The 27,767-nt window shown below is 37.0% G+C and overlaps 1 protein-coding gene across 2 annotated transcripts; it reads right to left on the reverse strand.

Moving 5' to 3' along the window:
• Positions 1-3,284: 3,284 nt before the first annotated feature.
• LOC139140905 (uncharacterized) lies at positions 3,285-25,882 on the reverse strand. Of its 2 annotated transcripts, none has more exons than XM_070710374.1 (15): positions 25,779-25,882; positions 24,565-24,661; positions 16,447-16,589; positions 14,888-15,144; positions 13,940-14,135; positions 12,484-12,655; positions 11,733-11,872; positions 11,194-11,298; positions 10,192-10,347; positions 9,312-9,415; positions 8,514-8,659; positions 7,590-7,652; positions 7,093-7,254; positions 5,665-5,747; positions 3,285-5,316 (listed from the first exon to the last, which is right to left on the reverse strand). In XM_070710374.1, exons 2-15 carry the CDS (start codon positions 24,590-24,592, stop codon positions 5,167-5,169), a joined length of 1,905 nt encoding a protein of 634 aa, XP_070566475.1. In that variant the 5' UTR covers positions 24,593-24,661; positions 25,779-25,882; the 3' UTR covers positions 3,285-5,166. The 2 variants fall into 2 exon arrangements, with proteins under 2 accessions (XP_070566475.1, XP_070566474.1); XM_070710373.1 differs by having other exon boundaries at positions 7,093-7,257.
• Positions 25,883-27,767: the final 1,885 nt, after the last annotated feature.

Genomic DNA, 27,767 nt, shown 5'->3' on the forward strand with positions numbered 1-27,767 from the left:
TCCATATTCAAACTTATCATAAAATGTATCAATGTGCATATGCATGACATACGGTAGGTCAATGTCCTTGTACCAACTTTGAATAAAATCGGTTGAGACGTGCCTGAGCTACTAAGCTAAGGACATGAAAAAATTTTAACAAAATGTCAGACATGCAGCCATATTAGATCATATCATACAATAAACTGACGTGGATATGTATGACATAGGTCAATGTCTTGTACCAACTTCAAGTTTGAATAAAATCGGTTGAGATGTGCCTGAGTTATGGCTCCGTACATGAAAAAATCGTAACAAAATGGCCGCACTGCGGCCATATTGGATCGTATCACAAAACAAATCAATGTGCATATGTATGACATAGGTCAATGTCCTTGTACCAACTTTAAATAAAATCGGTCGAGACATGCCTGAGTTATGGCTAAGGACATGAAAAAATTGTAACAAAAATGGCCACCATGCAGCCATATTGCATATCATATTGTGAAACAAATTGACATGTATATGTATGACATAGGTCAATGTCCTTGTACCAACTTTGAATGAAATCAGCTGAGACTTGCCAGAGTTACGGCTCCGTGCATGAAAAAATCATAACAAATGGCCCCCACGATGGCCATATTGGATCCTATTACAAAACAAATTGATGTGCATATGTATGACATACGAAGTAATCCTTGTACCAAGTTTGAATGAAATCACTCAAGGCATCTCTGAGATATCTGTGTGAACGAACGGACGGACGCACGCACATACGCACGCATGGACTTAACCAAACCTTTAAGTCCCCCGACAGAGTCCATGGGGACTGAAAAGCACAACAAAAACATGAACAAAACAAGTCATTGACAATGACATAGTCCCCACTTGTAATAGGAGTATTAGTCTTGATGGGGCAGGGAAATGTGGTCATTAAGAAGTATCACTGGAGTGTATATGTTGAGATCTATGGGCACATAGGTCTATGTCGTTGTTCCCAATTTGAAACACATGAGGCATGTGTAAGTTATGGTTCTAAATCGGGAAAAAAGATCAGACCTCTAGCTGTATTGGCCAGCCAAGAAATACATATGCGCATAATAATGACGTACAAGATGTGACATCTTAAGGTGTATATCCTAACAGAATTGGAGGGTATAGAACTTGTGGTTACTGAGTTATGCATATATATGTATAATCAAGGTCAAAGGTCATAAGGTCACGTGACATTTTGAAAAAAAAATTGTATTACTTATTAATCCCTATATGCCAAAAATCAGACCTCTAGCTCTATTCGCTTGCCCATAATTAATGAGGTAAAGCGTGTGTTGTCATAAGGTCTCCCACCCTACTAAATATAAAGGACATAGCACTTGTGGTTACGTATTTATCGACATAAACGTATATTTCAGGTCAAAGGTCATCGAGGTCACATGACATTTGGTCAAAAAATTTCAATCCTATAGTTATCCCTATATACCAAAAATCAGACATCCAGCTGATGGGCTTGCTCAGAATAAGATATACGCATAATTAATGAGGTACAGTATGAAGCATCATAAGGTCTCCCATCATACCATACATGAAGGGTGTAGCACTTGTGGTTATGGACAAATATGTATATTTGAGGTCAAAGGTCACCGAGGTCACATGACATTTTGAAAAAAATATAGTATTGCTAAGTTATCCCTATATACCAAAAATCAGACCTCTAGCTCTATTGGCTCACTCAAAATTAGATATGCGCACAATTAATGAGGTACAATATGTGGCGTCATAAGCTGTCCCATTATACTGGGTATGATCATATATGAAGGGTGTAGCACTTTTGGTTACTGAGTTATGGACAAATATATATATATATTTGAGGTCAAAGGTCACCAAGGTCACTTGACATTTTGTCAAAATATCTGAGATATCTGCGTGAACGGATGGACTCACGGATGGACTCACGGACGGACATGACCCAATCTATAAGCCCCCAGGACTTCATCCATGGGGACTAAAAACTGTCACTGCATCCTTTTTGCAATATGAATACGATGAGAAACTAAATTTTTATTTTTCTTGGCCTTATACATGGGAGTCTATGGACTGCCTTATACATGGGAGTCTATGGACTGGCTTATACATGGGAGTCTATGGAGACTGCCTTATACATGGGAGTCTATGGTTGTGAAAACTAAAAAGTCCTCTAACACGGCCAAATTTGATTGCATTGTGAAACAAATCGACGTGCATCTGTATGGGGTAGGGTACTATCCTTGTGCAAAGTTTGAAAGAAATTGACCTGGGCGTGTCTGAGATATCTGCGTGAATGGACGGACGGACGGACGCAAGCAAGCACGCACGGACGCACGCACATGACCAAACCTATAAGTCCCCCCAGACGGTGTCCGTGGGGACTAACAAATCAAGCCAACTAAATGAACATGGGGGAATTATTCCCAGCAAGAGGAATACCTAGTAAAGTTGAATAACCAATGATCATTTTCATATTACCATTATTTTTACAAAGCCAACTGTCCTTTGATAGGGTTATCGGGAACTGCAATTAAACAGATTACAACTTGACCATCGGCAATGAGAGGTACATCACTGTATGACCCTGACTCCCTGGCAGTGTTCTAGTTTTGGTTCTTTACAGCAATGGAACAAATTTATGGGATTCAGAAACACTTCCCTTTAAATGAAATGCTTTACCAATATTACAGGCTAGTAACTGCAACTGTTCATTGTTTTGCTATTGTTGATTTTAATGTCAATTACAGTTTCTTGTTCTACTCCCAAAACTATGTTGAGATACACAGTACTGACAGCTTGTCAGCTCAGCCTGTAATGTGTGACCGCATTGTTATGGTTGACAAGTGAATTCTAGTCTGGACTGGAAATCAAATTTAAACCAAAACACAACAGCTAGTGTATTTTACATGTGTGGGCACTGTGTGGACAAGCTAAATAGTAGCTGTTTCAACATGCTTTAGGGAGTAGAAGCAGAACTTGTGATTGACGTACAGAACAAAAATTGCATGTAAAAAAAATCATCGAAACCAACTTACACCTACTGGCCCTTTAAACTACAGCACTGATTATTTGTTTTGACAAAAGAAATGACAACATGCTCATGACTTTGAATCTTTCATTATACCATACCATTATCAATTGGATATTAGATTTTCATAAAAGCACAACATCCAACACTTTTTTTGAGCAATCTGCTGCAAAATATAGACAGATTAACAAATTGCCAGAAAATATGAGGCAGGGTCTGGTACTTTGACTATTAAGTACATTTTATTGCTAAGTAGGATGGAAATTATTTTCATTTCAGGTTAAACTCTAACTTTGTTTCCCTGAGTTTGGACAGAGATGTCCAGCTGCATAAATCCATGCAGGTAACCATCTTGGCTGACAAGGTCAAAGGTCACTGAATTATGAATAATTAGAACTTTATAAATTCATAAGATGAATCAAATGTCTAACATACTTTCCCAAAAATATGTCCAGTCCATCTATTTAAGAATACATGTATAATTAATTGACACATATAATGAAATGTGCATTTATACACAACAACATGGATAAAAAATAAATGCAGGAATTAAATACAACTCTGCAATTAAATATAATTATATGTAAAGATGTATATATACATCAGACACAGAAACGGATGAAAAAGGAATACATTCTTTGTCATTCAGTCTGGCAAGAGTTGAGTTCAATCCTCTTTGACTCCAAAAAATTTTTCACCAACATATGGTGTCATCAAAATATTAGAATTTACAGAATAAAGTAGATTAATTTACTTCGTTCTCCAACAAAATCGAAAAAACTGTCCATATTGATGAATGCATGTTGTCATGGAAATGTCATGGCAATATATTTGAATTAAGCATCAGTAAAAGGCTGGTGGTTGGCTAGTTTGCATTGTTGCTTTTTTCCTATTCAATAAAGTAATGTTCACCCATGACAAATATAATTGTAATTGAATGTGGCAGTAGGCAGGTAAATTTGACACTTTTGGCTATTGACACTCATCAGTATAAACAAATTGCAATTGACTGAGGCACATATTGGCAAAAATGCTTGTATAATCTGCTGAAAGAATTACCTGCACTGTGATTGACAGATCTCATGCTGAAGTTGCAACAGTGTGTCAACTGTATACCGAAACAGATACCTTTATAAAATCTTATTGCTTAACATATTTTGTCTATACACTTACATTCATAAACTCAGCTATTCAGATGAAAGAGATTTTATCTTGCAATATATGATATAATCTTCCTTCCTAGTATGAAACAATATTTACACTGAAATGAATTAACAGTCACAACCATGATGACATATCAACAATATTTACATATAATACTTGGGATCCCGTTACATAAAAGTATTGCTAGACGGTATATTTTACTGAGGAGATATGAGTAAAAAAAAACAACGCTATCATAGCCATGCAGTACAAATGTCTTGTAACATATCTTAATATATATACACTTAAACTTGATCAAATTTAAACTTAAGTTGCTCAGTTTAGGAGAGGCAAGTAAAACTGTAATATTCAGAATAGGTTAACAAAATACTATGTTGCCATGGTAATTCTCTTCCCAAAACACTTGAAATTTGGAATCAGTACAGTAAAGCCACTGTCCTCAGTTTAGAGTACTTATCAGTCCAATTGCTGGTATTTTGATCAACCATACCACTGAACTTATCAAAACTAAATTTTAGGTATGAATAGGCTTGGCTTATTCTTCAGCAATAATGTTGCATTCAGGTGCACATCAAATACTGATAGCTTCTTGCTCCATCAACAGTAATACAGCATAAAAATAACATAGAAAATAATGATTACTCTAACCTTTAGTGGTTTGTTAAGTATGGTAAGTATTCCTTGGCTGTTTTACTGATTTCACTTTAATGCAATCAAAATAGGAGCAGTAATATCACACTGATCATAGCTCCAAAACCATTCATCTTGACAAAAGCATTGACTGAAAGGTCTCAAAATCACCAATGCTAAGTGTGCAAACTTTGTTGTGCAAGATTGTCACTAAAAAGACATAGCTACATTTTTTTTTTGCACATTTGCTACTTAAGAGGATGTTAAGTCTCTCTTTGTTTTGCCGTGGTCTTCACCTAACATCACATACTTGACCGCTTCTTGAAATATATTTTGTTGTCTCACAGTACAGTCCACTGGTGAGAGATCTCATCATAGAGTTGATCTATCTCAAGTTCTGTCTTTTCCATCTCAAGAAAATAGTCGCTGGCAGACTGAGTGGTGTACTTTACCTGGCTTGTTACATCTGGTACACACTGCAAATTAGAGTTCTGGCAAAGCAAAAAACAGTGATCTCTCAATATTTGCTATTCATATAGATCGTGAAATACATACATTGCACACATGAATACTAGACCTATTGTCTCTATATCAAACTAATATGATACTGGCAGGGGTATGTCGGTGAAACAGCCAGAAATTGCAGATCAGAACTTTGTGAATCAAAATTTTGTTAGTTTTTGATCAGTCTGTTAGTTGTGTTAGTTTTTGATCTTTCTGTTCTTTTTCTTGTTTCGTCTGTTGGATATGGGTGTTTGTTGACCTGAAATAAAGTATAATAATAACACAATCTGCAGATAACGATAAGATTAAAAATTCCATAGTTGGATTTGACAAACCTGAGAGTCTTCAACCTGGGAAGAGTCGCTCAAGTAACCAGAATAGAACTTTAGTTTCATGGCCTCTGGTGTTGATTTGGGAGCTGTAATGTGAAGAAATTCACTATTGATTGGTAAACAATAATGATTGCGTGTGGTAGGAAGTGATTTTTCATCAAAGCCATCTATCAGTACTGAGGTGCAATTTTCCCCATTAGTGCTTGCTATCAGTGATGGCAAGTTACATCATGATCTTTCAGTAAACTTATGATATCTGATATTGTTTGACACCAGTACCATTATCTCAGCACATTTGTCATCTCTTATCAGTACCATGTATCAGTATGCTGGTACTGTTTTTCTTTTCACCAATGACATACAGCAGTCCACTGGGGGTGGTTTCGTATCATTGACATGTGTACCATTAAAATGGTGACAGATTTTTATCATGATACCTTTCTGGTTTGTCATTGTTGCTATGTTTCAGTACACTTGTGATGTTTCATCCGCACCGTCTATCATTACACTACTGCAAGGTTTTCATCATTGGCATCTACCAGTAAACTGATGAATAAGTTTTTATCATGATATCTTTTTTTTTTGTCATCAATGCCACAAAGCAATACATTTGTATATATCATCAGTACCATGTATCAGTACATTGATGAAATTTTGGGTGTCAGTGACATCTGCCAGTACACTGGGGATGGGTGTTCATCACAATTCTTAAGAATATTAGAGATGCACTTTTTTTAAAACTAGCATTACATCTCAAAGAAATTGCAGAATTTAGTCAATACCAGTGCACTGGCAATATGCATTTATTGTGATAACTGGAGCTGCATTGTTTGTAATGAATATCACAATATGATTGCATTACAGTCTATCAGTAAATGCCAATCAATGTTAGGTAACATTTCACTTTCAAAAAACATTACCCCATGAAGGTGTTCACACTTTGAATGTGATTTTCAATGAAAAATTGAGTTTTTTACCTTTTGGATAAACTAACATGCAATTTTGATACAGTTTTGACGTACTTTTTTTCATTTTTTGGTGCACCTGAAGAATATTTGGCCAATTCTTTATTATGAAAACAATGGAGTTTTCTTTCAGGAAGCACTCCCATAGCTTTGTGAAACAACTGGACCCCTTATTCCGTCTTATCCAATTTCCCCTCATTTTTGAGTAAATTATCATCAAAACTCAACTGTGCAAGGATTCCTCACTGAATGGATGATCACAATGGATGCAAATGGTTGCCATGGAAATTGGGTTGGATATTACACCCTAGAAACCGAAACACTTCAAATCATGTGAAGGAATAGATAGCTCGACACCTAAAAGTTAATGATTCGACATGGCATTTGGTCACACTGCCTAGTACATGATAAATCAAAATGCATTGAATATTTCTGCAAGAGTAATTCAAAATTGCTGGATCCATACCAGTGGTAACCCTTTCAACTACTCTGTCAAACTGATTACATGGTTCATCATGTCTGGCTTGTACGTCAGTCTTCAAATTAGTCAGCATGTTTTCTATATCTTCCATTTCTCTCATGGCTTCCGCTGCTTCATCGGCAAAGTCTTCTGGTGAATTGCTGCTGACTGCTTTGGAAAAAATATCCAAGGACATAACATTATCAGCACAAATTTCAAACGGATCTGAAGGATATTACCATGGATTGTCAATGCACAAATTTCAACCGTTCACTAAAGGGAGTTAAAGCTGATTTTTGGAAGGTTCAGCAAAATGGTTGTCATGTGACTATTATGCAAATTATGACTGTGTACTGTGCACGTCGGATTTCCCTAAATCAGGGCTTTAAGAATATATATACTTTATTGGGGTTTAGGAGTTCTTCAAGTGAGCAGAAAATAAAAATCTGAAAGTGTCTATGTTGTATGTAGGATCCTTAAGAATACTGATTGCTAGTTCTTACCAGGCAGTTCCTGCATTTTGGCATCTCTGAACTGTGAACACTGACTGGGTGCTCTGGAGTAATCTGAAAAAATTATTGTGATTTGAGAGTATTCAAGTAAACTGAGATGAAAGCCCAGTCATTTTGTCTTTCATTTGTTCATAATTATTTCTATCATGATTTACAAGTATTTCAGTATTTTGCATTCAACTAGTTGTTTACTCTACGTTAGTGCCATTCAACTCAACCATGAAAGTTTATCATAGCTAGGCAATGGTATATAGCAAAATGAATTTTATGAGTGAATATAAATAAAATTATTTCTTTGAGTCTCAAATTGCTTTTTGAAAGAGTGATTTATTGGCAGATTTTGACCTGGAACTTTCATTTTGCAATGGCATTGCTCAACGTAGCAACCATTTTAGTTGTACAGCGGCTAAATTTTACATTGGTGCACCTACTGGTAACTCATTCAGTAAGTCAGACAGTTTGCAATGTTTTCAATGATCATTCCTTACTGAAATGATTTTTTATGAAATAAATGAATTTCATGAAACAGAAAGGTCATGATCATTGAAATTAAATGTACCATAGCCTGGAAATAAACATTTGGCATCATCCTGCCACACACATGGCGACGTATTTTTTGTGATGGCAAATAATTTTGCCAAATGAATATATCTGCTTTCACTGTTGATGTTTTGGAGTTGTCCAATTATGCAAAGTATTTAATGAAAAATTAAAACACGATCTATCCAGATATCAGTTGAATGTCAATGCTATTATATCAATTTATTTGAACTAACCATACATACAACCATACAACTGTAAAATGTCATCTTTTAGCCCTGACTAGCCTCTTTGGCATAGTTTACTTGGGTGCACATGGTGCACTGTTAATAGACTTTAATTTAAAACCTAATGAAGGCTGGTGGATTCCACTACCTGTGTTTACATCATCTATGTGTGGTGGCTTTTTCTCTGCTCCAAGTGAATGATGAAATTCTATTTCAAGGTTCGATTTGGACACTTCAGGCGTAACAATATCATAATTCTTGCCTGCCCTGTATAGCTCATAGGGGAGCAAATTTCTAAAAAAGAAGAGATCGAAATTGTTTTACTGTGCGGTACATTTTGTAAACTTTAAGTTTCTCATAGGTTTACTGTGAAGTATTGGGGGTAGACACCCTACAGTTAACTTAACCAATGAACACAATCCTATGGCATTTCACACACATGGTTTAAAAATGTGTCCATGAAAAGTTCATTATGAAATGTTTGGTCAGGCGATAAAACGTCAAGCTGTAATCAGGGTCCATACGCTCAAGGTCACTTACAATGCAAGTACTTATAAAGGAACTTTTCAGCAATTTTTATGGACTTTTTGAGGCCCAAAATACCGTTTTCCAGATATCATTTTTACAATACATAATTTTATTTATCATTTAATCATGTTTACAATATCACAACTGATCATCTGGTCAGTTTTGAAAATTGATGGTGGATTATCAATGTTCAAAGACTTTCCAGGACTGAATTTCACTTTTTCAGGACTTTCAAGGAGGCTTTGGGAAATTTAAGGACTTTCCAGGAGTGTGTGTACCCTGTTTAATAGACATGGATGTGGACAAGTGATTTGGGGTATTTACTACTGTACTGATTAAATCATAACTTCAGTTATTGGCAAAAACTACACACCTGTACTTTGATAACATGTGTGATTTGCCATTATTTCTTACTGACCTTTGGTAATAGATCTTAGCAGTTTGTGCACCAGAACTCCTGCTCTTATCAATTCCTGTTGATTGTCTGTATACGGTAGCCCAGCCACCTGGGCTCATGCACACCTGATTTATAAATACATACAGAATTCAACTTGATAAATAAAAATTTCGAATTCATCAGGCAAGTTTTCAGTTTTAGAAAGTGTCCCAATAAAACTTTCTGCATGATTTTCAATGATTTAAAAACTTAAAGTAATCAGCACAACTTTTTTCTACGTTAGGAGAATGTATAAAATAGACTTGACCTTCACCCTTGCACATTAAAATTTGTTTTGCAATATTTTTGTGAGTATCATAACTTTTAAAAGTTGTATTTTGTTTAAATCACTGACCTGTTGCAGGCAAAACACTTTGAACCTGCAATTATATGTTAAGAAGATGCTTAGCATTCAATTTACAAGTTGTTCACATCAGGGTTTTCAATAACTCTGTGCAGATTAAGGAGTGATGTAGTAACACACTGTCATTGTGCCAAGTCCAAACACAGCTGTCTGTTGGCATTAGGTGATGGTACATTGGCAGTATTGTAAAATCATGCATTGTCAGTTTGGCCAATCTCAGAGGTCTTGCTAAACTCAATTGTTTGTTGCACTTGCAATTGGCAAGTGGGCAGTAGACATACTGTTTTAAAGAAAAGAAAGCAAAATATACATGTACTAATACAGCAGACATTTTGAGAAAAGTTTAAAAGTTTGTCTGCTTCAGAGACAAGCATGCTTTTCTCTGATCAGCCTCACTTATCCAATTCACAGATGACAAGACAACTTTTTATGCCTGTGAGGATGTGAGAGTAGAGTTGGGAAAACCAGGGTCTATGGACAGACCATGGACAGACTTACTCTGTGAAATCCTCCTCCATCTTGTACTGCCATGTATAGTTGATACAAGTTGATATGTACACCTTGCCAGAAAGGTAGTCTTTTTATAGGCATGGATCTTGTTTTCATGAAATTCAACACAGTTTCCTCAAAGGCTGTAGCTTTTTCCTGCCAAGCCTGCAATGCAATGAATGGCACGTTTTCATCAACAGTGAGCAAATCAAGTCTTGTTACCTAATTTATGAATTGATAAAAATAGTGAAACCTAAATTACAGTAAACTGCTTTTTTCCAAACAGGAAAGCAGGATGCAAGGGCATGCACCTAGAAGTCACAAAAACATAATTTTCTTTCTCTAAGGAGGCAATAGGGGTATTTTCTAACAGTAATATTATTATTTTGTTTTAGACAATTATATTCTCCAGGGTCCATACACTCAAAGTCATTTAAAATTCAATGACTTTCTAGGACTTTTTAACATTTTCAAGAACCTATGGAGGTCCAAAATACCTTTTTCAAGATATCTGTTTTGCAATATATCATTTTTATATCATTTTACACATCATTTTTCCAAAGTCACTACTGATCATCTTGTTATTTTTCAAAATGTTCGATGGATTATCAATTTTCCAGGACTTTCCAGGACTGAATTTCATTTTTAAGGACTTTTCCATGACTTTCCAGGAGGCTTTAAAATTCAAGGATTTAAAGGATTTTCAACAAAGTACAGACCCTGATTCTCACATTCTTCTCCCTACAATATGTTGGAACACAAAGTAACAGCTCTGCAAATACATGAACACATTATGCGCTGGTATTATTAACTGAGCCAGAATTAAGTTTTCAACAATAACATTGGATTGTATACAAAAAAAAGATTTTCTTGAATAAGCATTTCAACATGATTTTTGGAGTAGAAAAAAAAGTGAACAAAAGTGCTTGAAAGTACATCAAACATTCCTGTAAAGGCAGCTGTACATTTCATAAAAAAAGTTATGGTACTTGAGCATACGAATTCATTTACCTGAACATCGGATGTAAACTTCTCTTCCTTTGAACAGTTTGCAAGAGATGACAATGATGGGATCCATTCATTTGATGAACTTAACTTCCCTGCGTCGCTGAGTTCCTGGGTGCAATGGACATAATGAGTATTGAATGATCAGCACATATTACAAGCCTCATTCTAAAAATGGCAATTCCTAATTCACAACTTGTTGAGCAGATGACAAAGTGATGATTTTGAAAATTTAAACACTATGCATGCATTTCGACAAGATTTTCAGAGTGGAACAAGAAATGTATTCACTGTACGGAGAGAACGAAATAATGGAAAAAACACATCAAAAGTTATAGCTGATGAAGCCTCATAAGTATTAGGTATGCAAATCATGTAATAATGACTTATTACCAATGCTGCATGATCACGTGCCTCACATCATATATTACTCCATTTTAGATTTTCCTGTTCCAAAGCTGAACTGACGCAAATGGTAGGTCCCAATGGAATAGCATTAATTTATGACCTCAGTGCAGAAAAAGGGGACAGGAAAGTATCCTTACCTCTTTTGACTTAATTTGATCTTCTTTTGAGATGTGGTGAGTTGTTTTCTGTTTCTTCTTTGGTTTCTGAACAGTCTGTTGAGATTCCATCTTCTTTTCCTGAGGTCCAGAGGGTGATGCCTCAACACTCGGTTCTGAATCTGAAAATGTAAACTTACCATGCTGATTGCGGTTCTACATAACATCTTCAGAGCAAACGCTGCTGAGAATTTTTATGATCAGCATATATGTGCTTCATGAGGTGTGCCATACACTTGCAATTGCTGAATTCAAATGTTCCAAATTTTTTTCACACTTTTGAACTTACACATGTCTGACTCTGATAGAAAATGGCAGTTTCTGTTGTTTGTTTAAATAAATTACAATCTTGGCAATAGTTGTTTTCAGATGCTCCACCAATTTTTGGACACTTTCAAACTTATTCACATCTGTCTCAGACACAAGATTCCAGTCAGAGCAAAATACCATCTTAAACTTCCACACACCATATGCTAACATCACAACTGCTACAACTCTCAGGTTTTGCCATGTTCTGACATACAAACATATTCAATCAGGGATGTTAACATATAACACTGCAGTGAAAACTTATAAATTCAACAAGCTAACACAGTAAAATGACTGCCGTGATTGAATTATTTCGCTCGGCAATCTCATCTATTTTAAATTGAAACTGAAAGAAAGAAGGATACTGGATATCCATGATCAGACTGTAACTTGAACCTTCACTGATAGATCCAAGAACTCCTACTTTTATTTTCTGTACAGTGTTCTTGATATCTGTATACACACTGTTCCAGATGATCTGGGCAGGATGACAGTGCCAGGCTGTCTGCTTCTTCTATTGCTGCTTGGAGAGCCTCGTTGTAAGCTTTCGAACGATACTTCTTTGCCATCACAGGTTTGCTTAGCCTGTTAGATTTCTATACAATGAACAATAGGATTACAGGGATTAATATTCCATAACACCCCTTCCCCAATGCTTAGATGGTGTTGACATTCGAGGCAGATGAAAATGCTGACATGTGTACCATGTATACAAAGTTTTCTGTTATAATAGGAAGCTTACAGCATTTCAGCTTGGTAAAAGGACAGTAATTTACATGTCCTTTTACATGTAGATGCTAGACAGAAAAGAAACATGATACTCTCCTGGCGCTTTGAGACACTGGCAGTTAGAGTAAAATTTCACGAGGAGGTTCATGAGAATTCTTGCCATGGCTAACATGCACTAATAGTGCGTGACTGTGTTAGTAAGAGTCAGGCTCATCTTCAGAAGTCACTCTTGTGTACTTCCATTAAATTAGTGAAGCCAACTGATTACACATTAAATTGCATACCTTAAAGGGTACAAGTGCCCAATGTACTGAAGTCAGTGTATCGATTTCATGTATAATTAAGAGAGATAGATTACTTCCTGTTGGTGCTCTTCATTGTCTGGTTTTAACTGTGGTTCTCAAGTGAAGGACTAAGAGAAGGATTTGAGAACTCATTTTCTGGATCAATTACATTGATCTTAAATGCTTGCATCACTTCTAGCACGTGAGCTGAACCAACCGGTACTAGTCGGGATTTTCGTTATAAACAGGAAATGCAGTGGTAAACACATGAAATTTGAGGTTTCTTTTTCAAAGTAGAACGGTTCTGTTCCAAGAGTTCTTCAAACTGAGATGTGCATCTTTGTAATGAGCTGCTCTTTTTCATATTTTCAGCTCGTGTATATCATCTTAAAGACCTCTCTTCAAAGGAGACTCAATTTTTGAGGTGCACAACTACAAAGTAAAATTTAGCTGAAAGAGTCCAATACTTTGTCTCTGCACTTCAAATTATACTGCATACAAGTTCTGTTTGACTTGAAGTCACACCCAGTAAGTATCTCTAAAAAAGTTGAATGGCAAAGTATAAATGTTTGATATATCAAAATTTATTCTCAGTATCGAAAATTGTATTGACTGTCATTTTTTACATCTCAGAAGATATCGGCGGTAGAAAGCACAAATTCAACAAATTTCAACTTGGTTAAAATGGCTTAAAGATAACACTTGGGTGCCAAGCTGTCTTTCATAAAATCTTAGCATTAGCTATACAAACACAGCTTACATTTTGCTTTTTCTGTCTTAACAAATATTGATGCTTGATATATCAACATATCCAGTACAGCAGCTCCATCCCTTGTCATTATCCCCGCCAAAGCTTGCTACACTCACCTGTTTTTGGACAGGATGACATAGAATGTTTATCGGCTGTTTTCCTCTGGCATATACTTCAACATTGTAGTACAAGACCCAGCAGTGTGAATGGACTTTGCCCAGAAATTCAACATGGTACCACAAAACATCTCCATCCTCATCGTAACTGACATATGTATTGTCCTCGGGAGATGGGCATAGTATAGCTGGCCAACTGAATTGAAAAAAAAGAACAAAAAAAACCACAAATACATGTCAGCTAAACAGTAGTAAATGGAATAGATTTATAGATGCTATTGGTAATTTATAGACAGAAGAATGATAAATCAATTCATCTATTTTACTGAGTATCTGTGCATGCCTTTCACTACAGGAAGACTATTAACTTCTGTAATAATGGTCATGAATTCAAGGCAGGTGTATGGTAATTGTATGATCTGGATATGTGAAAAGTCTCCAGTATCTACCTAATGACAAGATTTATTGACTGTTAAACAGATGCCTTGTAAAAGACCTTTTGTTGGTTTTCCCACAATGCACAGCTGTGGCCATCTTAAACTCTGTACATGCACTTGAAGCAAAACATGTTTTTGTTGTATACATATTGTGTCACGTTCTCCAATAACACAATTCATCATGCTAAAAATGAGTTTGGTGCCCTTTGAATCAATCAGTGATGAGGAGTAATTAAGTTATCCAACCTGGCATGAATTCTAGCATTGTGGAACTGGCATGAAGGGTATAGTTGTGCGCATTGGTATTGCAGTTGTACATTCATTTTCAAATACATATTACTTTATAAGTCTATCTGCATATCTGTTATTTTTTGATTTTCTATTTGAGATGTGGAATGGAGTAATAAGTATCATGAAAGGCTGAATATGAATTGCAAGGCCTCTCACCTATATTAACCCTTTGGGTAAAAAGTACTGTAAGGGGAATTTGTATCTTTAATGACTACAATACCTGACATGACCAGGCATTTTAGCCCACACAAGGGAACCAACTGGCAACTGACTGTACACATATCTATATCCATACTTCCTAACACCAAACTCATCACATATCTCCTCTGGATTTTCACATCTATTGTGTTCTGTGTCCCAGTTTAGAGTACAGAACCATTGCTTGCTCTGACTTAATTGCTTGGCTTCTTCAGAAGATATTCTTCTCCACTTGAGACAAGACTCCAGTTCACACTGCACCCATGTTTGCTCTGTCACCTATAAAAATTCATTTTTGTTGGAAAAGAGTGACATATTACATGCTGACTCCCAGTACAAATAGGCTTAAAGACAGTATACATATTGAGAAGGATAAAGAGCTGTGGACAATAAACAGTTAGCTGGCCTTTCTCATGAGTGACTTCCTCTTTAAATAATGGAAAATTCTCTTACTTCATTCTATGTCTACATCTTTGTATAATATTCACACATACCTACACACCTGAATACATACATACCTGAATACATACCTGAATTATACATACCTGAATACATACATACATACATACATACATACATACATACATACATACATACATACATACATACATACATACATACATACATTCATACTGGTAGATACACAGATACATACATAAATATGTGTACTGCACAACATTTGTCATCAGACTTTAATAGCAAAGAGAAACTAAAAAATACGGTATATTGAACCACTGACCCTTTTTTTCAAGGGGCTATGACAGCTCAAGGGACAGAAGTTGTAACTTTTTGACAATTTTTCCCTATTTATGTGTCAACTACAAGTTCTTGTGGTAAAATACCCATTCTTCAGATGTCAACACAGCCTCTATACATGTAGAATGTACTGTTACAGTTATTGTTTTTTATTTGAATCCAAGTAGTCCAAACCAAAATTCAATATTTAATACTGATGCAGTCTATACATGTCTATACATGTATGGGTTGAGTCAACAAGCTGATACTTGCATCTCAAGACACTTTGGAGAACAGAATAAGAAACTGTAGTTGACATTCAGGTAGAATGCGCCTCGGGGGCAGAAAATAGGACTCTCAAATTTCTACAATTCTTTTCTGATCTACCACTTGTAGGGGCTCATTTTAAAGCTCTTGGAGAAAGAAATACTTTCACCGTCTTAGCTTTTCGCAAATCCAAAATTTAATTCCCCCCCCCCTTGAATCAACACAGGGATGGCGGCCATTTTGAATTTCAAAAACTGCAAAATGTTGGGCAATTTGTTTTGCTAGTTCGGAACTTGGCATGGTGACCCCAGATTTGTATTGTTTATTTGGTAAGAGAATGGTTGAAAGTTTTGTTTAAGAAAGTTTGAGCAAAAGTGTAAGTCTTTCACTTTCGAGGTGCATATTACCTTAAAATTGAAAACATTAAAAAATACAGCTACTGGCCTTTTAAACTAAGGAAAGAAAACCTATGATATATGTTTGATTTGTACAGAAAGGTAATAATGCTGTACCCATTGGCTATTTATGAATTGAGACTCAAGTAACAACTACAATAAATGGTTACTTTACAAGGCTTACCATTTTACCATTATCTGAATCATTTTGATGACAATTGTCATCTGAGACTTGGCTGTCAGGTGTTCCTCTTTGATTAAGGTTGTGGGGCTTTTTCCTTTGCAGTCCATCTGATGATGAAGTCTCACAACTTGATTCTGCCTGTTCTATAGTAGAGGAAGGATACACTAAATAAATTTGATGCAAATATGTTGAGTTTCATCATGATCCCTCCAATACAGTACTTTTACATCTGATAGCGTTGAGGCACTCATCAAGTTGCCTTTGCTTTTTGTATTTTCTCTCCTTTTGTGAAAATCTCATACAATTTTTATGATTACCATTAGGGAAGTATACTTCAAATTGCGAATTTCCTTCCATACATCCATAACCTTGTTCACACTGGCAAAGGGTCAAAATGCCATGGCCAAATTGGTTCCAGGTAGCACTACATGGCCCAAGGCCTAAATTTATTTTCCATTTACCGTAGACATGATCGCAACAAAAAAATAGGCCGGTGTAACTTAAGCTTTATGTGACCTCTGACCTTTCAAAGTTCAAAAAAGGCGGCTTGGATAACATCATGATTTTTATTCTACAGTTCAGGATTTTCATAAGCGTTTTATGCACAAGAAGGGCTAATATGACTGCCACTGACTATTTTTACCATCGAAGACAACCTAAGCATATCTTTACTAAACATACTGGCCTGAATTGGATACATCAGCGGTGAAGAAATAATCAGTATAATAAAGACATTTTTAATAACATTGTTAACATGTGCATTTCTCAATTGGCAAGCACTTTGAATTGGGCAAAATGGTCTCATTTGCTGAGCTAAACTTGGTAGGAAAATGTCATTCTGACTGTACATGGGATGATAAGGACTGGATTGGAAACTTCTGGTAAATGTAATAGTGATGATCAAACCACACGCTTAGACCCTAAAAGAGGTCTATGATCCAACTTAACGATCATTTGGGACCAGGGCCACCGTAATGTGTCCACTCTTGGCAATCTGGGCCAACTGGGATTTTAAGTGGCCCTAAGACCGCCCTCCCAATTGGGACAAAATTGGTCCAACACTGGGCCAATGCTGAGCATTCAGACTGCTTTTATTACACTATCGTAAATGTTACATTGGTGTGGCAGCAGCATAACTTTGTCTATGTGAACGGGGTACATGTGTCCAAGCATTTGATCTTCTAAAACGTTAGCTCCTTGCAAGAGATGAAGCCAATGCCATGTACAGCACTGTCCTAGAAGGCCTTTGAATCCTTCTGGATAGGTTTCATAAAATAAATAGCTACAGGCAGCATACTCTATTGAGAGTGTTACGTGCAGAGAAAACGAACAAAGGGGTGAACTCAGCAGTTTCCGTTTAAACAAAATTTATTACAAAAATAAAACTAATTGCTAAGTCAGGGATAGAGTACAAGCTTTAAAGTGTACAGACTACTTATCTCAGCTGGGATGGCAAAGCTCCAGTCTCAGAGTTGTAACAGTCAGTCGGATGAATGAACAGTCCTTTGGCTTGCAGGCTTGAAGCTGCACAAAGTCCACAGTATAAATCCAGCGTTGGCAGTGAAGGTCTTGAAAAGTCTTGAGAATGACTACTGCTGGAGTTTAGTAACACACACAAGAGACACGATCCCAAAAGTCTGACTGGAAGCTGAGCACGTCCCTTTTATAAAGGCATATAAGAACAATCTAGAACTTTTATTGACATGCTAATTACTGTTCTAAAATTATCTCCCTTACACAACTAATCAACTTTCCAGAACATTCCAAACATGACTAATTGAATTCAAGGTTGTGAGGTCATCAAGGGCAGTGACCTTGAGAATGTTCTAGACTAATTGAACTCAGGTCATGATGAGTGTGGGGGAAATGACCTACATAACACACCCCCTCTTCAAAAAAAGAAAATTTTTCAAAGAAAAATCTTTCTTTTACAAATGTAATCTTGAAAAGGATTTAAGTACTCAAATTTTGTTTTACTCTAAAGTAAAATTTCTTGAAAGTGAACAACAATAAACTCTAAATACGAGAGAGACAGTCTGCAATTAAATTGTCTCTGCCTTTGATATGTCTAATGTCAAGATTAAACTCCTGTAACATTAAACTCCATCTTAGCAATCTCTGATTTTTGCCTTTAAATTTCTGCAGAAAAACAAGAGGGTTGTGATCAATATAAACCACTATTGGCTGATTTGAAGAAGTAACATAAACTTCAAATGCTGTAAAGCTAATATCAAAGATAAACACTCTTTTTCAATTGTAGAGTAGTTTCTCTGGGATTTGTTAAATTTGCGTGAAAAATAGCAAACGGATGTCCCATGACTATCTTCTTGCAATTTGTTGTTGGAAACTTGAAATGGCACTGAATTTGGCATAAAGTATGCACGGCAAAGTCCGGTTATTTTTACTGAGTTCGATAAAGTCATTGTTCGGCAAATACTTGGCTTCCTCCTGGAGATATTCCGCTTTCGCAGGATTCAGTCCGTCTGGATGTTGTTCCACTGGATTACTGTCGCAGACATCTTCGTTGTGGTAGATGATGTTTGTCCTCGTTGGAACATCTTGAAACAGGTGTTTATATTCATGGAGCAGTTCTTTCACCTGTTGTTGTTGTTCTGGCTGGAGGTGTGCCAACTTTGTAGACTCCAGCTTCTCCAGGATTTCTGAGTTCTGAAGCTTGACCGAGCCCAGCTTTGAGTTTAGAGTATTTTCACTCAAGTCAGTTTCAGTATCACTATCTTCATAATGGTTTGAACTGACTGCACTGACAGGCTGAGTTATAGTAGGATTATCCCTATCCAAATATGGCTTAAGCATATTTATGTGACATAGCTGTTTTTGTTTTCGCCTGTCAGGTGTTATTATGATGTAATTTAAATCACTCAATTTCTTATCAATTAGGTATGGCCCAAAGTAACGAGCATGGAGTGGTTTGCCAGGAATTGGAAGTAGGACAAGAACTTTTTGACCTGGTTTAAACTTCCGTTTTGAGGTGCTTTTATCATATTTGGTTTTCATTGACTGCTGAGATGACTCAAGATTTTCTCTGGCTAATTCACATGCTTTAGAGAGTTTTGTACGAAAATCTGAGACATATTGCAAAATACTCAGACAATCATCATCGTCTGATAGGAATTTCTCTTTAAAGAGCTTGAGTGGGCCACGGACTGTATGTCCAACTACAAGCTCAAATGGGCTAAAACCAAGAGACTCTTGAATTGACTCTCTAACAGCAAAGAGCAGAAAATGAATTCCTTCATCCCACTGCTTCTCTGTGTCAAAACAGTAGGTCCTAATCATGTTTTTCAAAGTTTGATGAAATCGCTCAAGAGCACCCTGACTTTCTGGATGATAGGCGGATGACCTATACTGTTTAATGCCTAGCTGATCCATTACTTGTTGAAAAATACCAGACATAAAGTTGGAGCCTTGATCGGACTGGACACATTTAGGGAGGCCAAATAAAGTGAAAAATTGACTAAAGCTCTCACTATAGTCTTTGTCTTTATATTTCTCAGTGGTATGGCTTCTGGGAACCGAGTTGATGTACACATTATTGTCAGCATGTACTCATTTCCTGATCTTGTTTTTGGTAAGGGCCCAACACAGTCTATTAGTATCCTACTAAATGGTTCTTGAAATGCAGGAATTGGCTGTAAAGGGGCCTTTGGAATGGTCTGATTTGGCTTTCCTACCATTTGACATGTGTGACAAGTTTTACAGAAATGTGCTACATCCTGCCTGAGATTAGGCCAATAAAAGTGACTGAGAATTTTATGATAAGTTTTCCTTACTCCCAAATGACCAGCCCAGGGCGTTTCATGGGCCAGGCGCAATATTTCAGCACGATAGGGCTTTGGAACCACAATTTGATGTTTTATAGCCCAGTCGTCATCAACCAAGACATCTGGAGGTCTCCATTTACGCATGAGAATACCAGATTTTGTATAATAGGAAACAGAGCTATCTGAAGTTTTATCTTCATCATCTACCCTGTCAAACAAAGACAAAATATCTGGGTCTTTGTGTTGTTCTGCAATGAGATTTGATCTAGAAAATGTCTGACTTTGGTCAGCAGAAGTTTTACTGGAAGTTTCAAATCCACGAGGGATAACGGAATGCTCCGTGTCAAACACCTGACTGAGAAAGGTGTCATTTAAGTCAACATCTGTGACATTATTTTTGAGAGTATTTTGATTCTCGGAAGTTTTCTTTGACATGGCTCGAGTAATGGCACATGAAGGATATAAATCGGGTATCTCTTGTTCAATTGGCTCTGGATCCTGATCTAAACTAGGATTATCAGTCACAAGTGGATTAGTAATGACCTTGTCCCCAGCAAGGTCGTTTCCAAGAAGAAGGTGAATCCCTTCAAAAGGCAAAAAAGGCCTAATACCTAAAGCCACAGGTCCAGAAACAAGTCCGAAGACAAATAGACATTATGGAGAGGAACAGGAATGTAGTCATTACAATCTACCCCCTTAATAAGAACTTTAGAACCTGAAAATGACTTTTCAGAAAACGGCAGGGTATCTGCCAACAAAAGAGACTGGGAAGCCCCGGTATCTCTTAAAATTTTGACAGGGGTAGCGGAAGAGAAATCACTAGAAAGTGATATAAAACCATCATGAATAAATGGTTCGAAAATACCCATAATGCTATCTTGAGAAGAATTGACCTTGACCTCATTAATTGGGGATAAGAGGGGTTTAACCTCAGAAAATGTGTTACACACATTATTAGACTCTAATTGAGTTGATGAAGAAATAAAGCCGGTGGGCTTAGATCCACTTTGACCACTTTGACCTTCACGTTTTCTTTTCAATTTGAAACACTCTGACATTAAATGGCCGTCTTTCTTACAATAATTACAAGAAAGTGTACCAAACTGTTTTTCAGAAGGAGATTGAGACTTGGGATCTGATGATGTGGGAGTGTTACTTGAACTCTGTGAACTGTTGTCATTTGATTTTCTACTGTCCTTTGAAAAATTCTTGGATGAAAAGGAGGAGTTAAATTTACCTGCATTGTTTCTGTAGGAAAAGGACTGGGATGGTTTGCTGAGAAATGAAGATTTGTGGGTCAATGAATAATCATCGGCCAAACGTGCAGCAACCTCTAATGTATCTGCCTTTTGTTCATTGATAAACGTCTCGATGTCACTCCGGATGCACCTTTTAAATTCCTCATCAAAACAAGTTGTCGTAATTTGTCATAATTCTGACTGACCTTTTCAGAAGAGCACCAACGGTCAAACAGTTGTTCTTTTGTTCGAGCAAATTCAACATAAGTTTGATCCTTCACCTTCTCACAATCCCTAAATTTCTGACGGTAAGCTTCAGGCACCAATTCATAGCCTTGAGAATTAATTCCTTCACAGAATCATAATTTGAAGCCTGCTCTACTGACAACTGAATGTAAATTTCTCTGGCTTTACCCACCAAAGCACTCTGCAAAAGCATAGACCAGGACTCCTTAGGCCAATCCAGACTCTGAGCAATTTTCTCAAAATGAAGGAAATATTTATCAACATCCTTTTCTTGGAAAGGGGGAACTAACCTGAAATGCTTAGTGATGTCAAAACTGTCTGAAGGGAAGAATTTTCCTGACTTTCTAAGCTCTAAACGTCTCATTTCTAACTGCAGTCGGTGTTCTGCTAATTCTCTTTCCTTTTCTTTTTCCTCTCTTTCTTTCTCCCTTTGTCTTTCTTCCATTTGCAATTCTTTTTCTTTCATTTCCAATTCCCTCTCTTTCTGTCTTTCTTCCATTTCTAATCTTTCCTGCCTTTCTTTTTCTTTCTGTCTTTCTTCCATTTGCAATTCTTTTTCTTTCATTTGTAATTGCATTTGTATTTTTTCTTTTTCTAATGCCAATTTTTTAAGCTCCAAATCTGCCTGAATTTCTAATTCTAATTTTTTGAGTTCAAAGGAAGACTCAGGCTCATAATCTTTTAAGGCAGACTCTTCAAAATGGCCAGAATTAACTAAATGTTTTGCAATCTTGAATTGAATTTCTCGCTTGCGCATAGATCTTTTGACATCTACTTTAAGGAAATTTGCCAGTGCTATGAGGTTGTCTTTTCTGAGGGAATTAAATGTGTCCTGATCAAGGTCATCCATAAATTCGTCTGGCTTGAATTCCGCCATGATTGAATTTCGCTGAGTTCACAGTATATAGTAGTTTTGAAAAGGCTGTCAAAATGTTGTCAAACGGCTCAAAATATTCGTATCCCGGACAAGCCCCCAATTTGTTACGTGCAGAGAAAACGAACAAAAGGGTGAACTCAGCAGTTAACGTTTAAACAAAATTTATTACGAAAATAAAACTAATTGCTAAGTCAGGGATAGAGTACAAGCTTTAAAAGTGTACAGACTACTTATCTCAGCTGGGACGGCAGAGCTCCAGTCTCAGAGTTGTAACAGTCAGTCGGATGAATGAACAGTCCTTTGGCTTGCAGGCTTGAAACTGCACAAAGTCCACAGTATAAATCCAGCGTTGGCAGTGAAGGTCTTGAAAGGTCTTGAGAATGACTACTGCTGGAGTTTAGTAACAGTGCACACAAGAGACACAATCCCAAAAGTCTGACTGGAAGCTGAGCACGTCCCCTTTTATAAAGGCATATAAGAACAATCTAGAACTTTTATTGACATGCTAATTACTGTTCTAAAATTATCTCCCTTACACAACTAATCAACTTTCCAGAACATTCCAAACATGACTAATTGAATTCAAGGTTGTGAGGTCATCAAGGGCAGTGACCTTGAGAATGTTCTAGACTAATTGAACTCAGGTCATGATGAGTGTGGGGGAAATGACCTACATAACAAGAGTCTGCTCCAAAATTGATGAATCATGAACTTTTCGGGAATCTCTACACCATCAATCAATGATAAATGATTGAAGGCCCTGAACTGAAAGACTTCAAGGGCGGTGGTAGTCGGAACGGCGCATGTGCAACTTTCTTGTTTACAAACACCATATATAGATGCATCATGTCAAAATAGCTGCTACATTTAAATATTACCATGTACATGAAGACAAACATGTTTTAACTTTAATCAATTGCCAACGTAGCTTGGATACAGTGTTTTAACATATCGGTCGTAGGGGTCCCTAGCGACCTTTGAGCGCCGTTCCATATGGTCATATGACCACCACCCTTTAAATGCTGACACAAGTATTGCTCATTGGCTTGACGGTAGTTTTCATAGTAGACACATTCAGAGACATAAAATGAAAGTAAAGCCACATGACGATGATGATGTTGATAGTAATGCTCTCTTAAACCATCTATCAGCCAACTTAGACGTTCATTCATGGGCTGATGTTATGAAAATGTAGCTACTTCTTAACCATTCTTTGTGATTCTAAAATAAATGAACTCGGTAAGAAGGTACATTGAAGCGGCAAAATCATTAACTTACAAAAACGTACAAAATTGTTATTATGTAGAGCAGAATCACATGATCTAAAACTATTAAGAACTAGTAGATTTTTTCTCAAAAGTCCTATTCAGCAAAACTTTGTCAGGAAATTTTAACCCTTGCAAGAAGTGTAATGTACAGTCTGTAGCAGAGTTTCCCCATCTACTGAAACTGAATAGGCATGAACACTTCTATGTTGTTGTACTTGATAGTTTTGCATTGATTGAACATTGGTGTGAAAGGACTGCAGATTTTACTCAAACTAACTTTTGTGCAGCATCTCCAACATAGGAATTTTGAGCATAGCAGGCTATAGTATAGATTGCAGTTATGGCATAACGTGTGACGGAATGTTTAGTACAAAATAGACAATTGCTCAAACATCATCAAGTTAGAAACATCAGAAGTTTTCTTGTAAAATCAGCATCTCATCATCACAGTTCATTTTGACTGTGAACTTTGGAGTAAAACTACCAAAATGTCAGTAGGACACAGCTGTGTACACAAGTAACTTAATGTGTGTCCCCACATGGTCTTTTAAATATCCAATTCTTCAGGGAAGTGGTGCCCTTGGTGTAAAGATTTCCCTTGAACCTTCCATAGTTTTGGAATGCAATACCCAAAACTTTGGTATCATATCAAAACTACAGAGAGCTTCCGGACAAGTAAAAAATCATACGAGTGGGAAAATACAAACCCTTCCTCTTTCTGCTTCTCGTAAGCATCTTAATAATTGTTGTGCAGGATCACGGTGTGTGTCTACCCCGTACAGTAAACGTGGTAGGGTACTCGATCTAGAATATAAATAACAGAATGTTTGTTTGTGTACAAACAAGGTCTTTTAATACAGAAAAGTATGCAATAGCAATTCTCCAACTATTTGCTATTGCAAAAAACAGGATGGTTGAACAGTCTCATATACATTACGTTTACTTTTTTGTACGTGGCACACAAGTTTTGTAGATAACTTGTAGATAAAAAGAACCGACTCATTTGAATGTCTGGATAGAATACACAAGGGAATTGCTAAATTAGTAAATGCTACTGCAGTGAACTGCAATAAAACTGCTTACACTAATTAGTTTCAGCTGTAGCCAGCTGGCAGATTGGCGTGTAGTGTGTTATAACTGGGCAGTTTCTGTTTCACCTGTGGCCACTTTAGTGTTGACCAAGGTTACTTGATACAGACAAAAAAATTCTGCTCGTCCAAAGGCAAAACTAGCTCTGTCTGGGGTTGTATATAGAAGTTTACGATTGGCACCCTGTGTTCAAGATTAAGATACAATGTAACATTTTACCGTGCACTGGTCCATGTACAAATCTTGTTTATTTCAACTTCTCCAGACAAACTGTCTGCATGGGACATACAATGTTGTCGACTTTGCAAGCTAGGTACAGCTGAAACTAATTAGTGTGAGCAGTTTTATTGCAGTTCACTGCAGTAGCTTAGTAATTTAGCAATTCCCTTGTGTGCTCTATCCAGACACACAAATGAGTCGGTTCTTCTTATCTACAATGTTATCTACAAAACTTGTGTGACACATACAAAAAAGTAAACGTAATGTATATGAGACTGTCCAACCATCCTGTTTTTTGCTGTATTTGCTACACTACAGAAATTGTATCACCAAATGTATCGCACTTTCGACGTTTCGACTGCTTACTGCTTTATTCTAAACGCCTACTTCGCTGCTACACGATGCTAGACTAGAGTCTAGAGATGTACATGCATGATAAAGTACCCTGGATCCGTACATTTTGACATTTTGTAATTGTAATTTGTACACTCAATGAATGATTCATAATTTACAAAAAATGGAAACGTGAAGGTCATGTTACACACTAGGGTTCATTTTACTAGTAAAGATATCTTCATAACAACATCTCTGTATTTTTTATACATGAACTGACCTCAACTAGGAACAGGCTGACCGCAGTTGTATTCAGAAAAATGCAGACGACATTTTCAGCGGCATTGACGACTTGAAATTTTGCTGAGCACAGTCTGATCGATCAACCATATTAGGAGTTGTTCATTTGCATAAAAAATCTACATAAATTAGTATTCAGAACATACTTCAGCCAATCATCATGATCATGCCACTGGATCTACGCGTCAATATAATTTCCGGCCCTTTCTTATGAAAATCATGACCTTTTCTTTTCAAATGTAGATTTCGTGGTCAAAATCTCTATTTGCGGATACCCAGCCACATGAAAACATTAGATCACGGTCCAAACCAGCGCTGCATTCCAGCCCTGCCATGCAGAGCTTGGTCCAAACTTACTTCCTCGGCGAGAAGAAAAAATTCACCAATGCCTTTTTGAAATACTAAATTTCGATTTTCGCGCCCGCATTACATCTTGATGATATACATAGTATATGGCAAGTCGCGAATGTCACAAAGATATACGATTATGACTAGACTTGTAGACTTTACTCGACATCGACAGTGCGAAGTGGTACTGTCCTTATACAAAAACATGTCGCGGGTGAATGAAAGACAGACCGCAATACCACGCCGGTGTCCTTACATGGACAGTTTGACAGCCCCGTTTACCAGTATGCGAAATTGCCGGCCTATGCAAAAAAAATCTGGCCGGATTCGGAATGCGGAGATCCGGTCAGTGAAACTACCTCAAACAAAATGTAACCCGCTCTCATTCGTGATTGGTATTTTTTGTATGTAAAGTCGTAAACATTGTATTACTATTACACGACATGTACCACAGTCACGTGTGATCTATTCCGCTCTCGGACTATGCGCTCCATAGACGTGTGTACACATGCCTGAGAAAAAAACCCAGGCATGTGTGTACACACGTCTATGGAGCGCATAGTCCGAGAGCGGAATAGATCACACGTGACTGTGACATGTACATGACCATGCTGCTCATTTACCCTGTACATGGATGACAGTGCCTGGTAATTATAGTTTGCTATGGGTTATGTACAATTTTGTTGTCTCTATTTTTGCCATGGTCTCAATCTGTTATAAGAATCGTGTTTTGATGCAGCTTTTCATAAACGCCTTACAGTATTCGTACGGTAGGAGTGTTGCGCGGCAGGACTGGCCTTGCCATGCAGAGCTGTATAGCTTCAAATTTAACAAAAAGAAACGGCCCTTAAAAGGGTTATGGAGTATAATTTTCTAGATCTTGCTATATTCTTGAAGAACACTGATTTGTGCTGACCCTCCAGTAGCCTTCCCACTGTTCAACAATTGTTGTCCTCTTGAAAGTGTTCAGTTTTGTACTTTGTCCAATTTTGGAATGTACCATACCACACTCTCTGCTAGTGTGAGTTGAGTATAATAAAGATTGGTTGATTGAAATATAGGTTTATCCGACAGTTTGTGTACATACTGCGTCTTTGACCTTTTACAACGGAGGTTGCGATTGTATCTATCGTGTTCAACAGGAAAAACAAATAAAAGAATGTCATTTCTCATGTTTAGTTGAAACCTTGGGGAAGGAAAAGTACCTTTCATATTTTTTTGAAAACCAGTACTTGGTTCCCATCCCCAGGCGGTAAGACTGCGTTCAAAAAAAAAAAAAAAAAAAAAAAAAAAAAAAAAAAAAAAAAAAAAAAACGGTGAAAGGGGAGGGAGCTGGAGGAATCGCGATTGAAATCCTATTTTTAGATCCCACCTCCCAATACCCTCAAACTTTTTCGAGCCTCCCCCGTCTTTATCATCACAAATTTTCAAGTCCCCCTCCCAAATTATCATATAGCCGCTTAGTTATTAGAAATGCACGCAGAGTGTAGTTCTGCACCCAGATGTTCGACACTACCTCTTATCGGCAGGTTGTAGAACCATATACCTTTGGCAAATTCTTAAAGTGATTTATTTTAAAATGCATCAGTGGACTTTTTGGATTTATCAATCTAAGCCGACT

Source organism: Ptychodera flava, chromosome 9 (genome assembly GCF_041260155.1).
Source record: "Ptychodera flava strain L36383 chromosome 9, AS_Pfla_20210202, whole genome shotgun sequence".
NCBI lineage: Eukaryota > Metazoa > Hemichordata > Enteropneusta > Ptychoderidae > Ptychodera > Ptychodera flava.

What these genes read in the sequence shown, in the direction of transcription:
- LOC139140905 (XM_070710373.1), bottom strand. Translation starts at nt 24,592, where the DNA reads ATGCTTACGAGAAGCAGAAAGAGGAAGG. An exon ending in CAAAATGCAGGAACTGCCTG is followed by an intron (nt 7,258 to 7,589) that starts GTAAGAACTAGC and finishes TTTTTTCCAAAG; the next exon opens with CAGTCAGCAGCAATTCACCA. An exon ending in AGTTGAAAGGGTTACCACTG is followed by an intron (nt 5,748 to 7,092) that starts GTATGGATCCAG and finishes TTCACATTACAG; the next exon opens with CTCCCAAATCAACACCAGAG.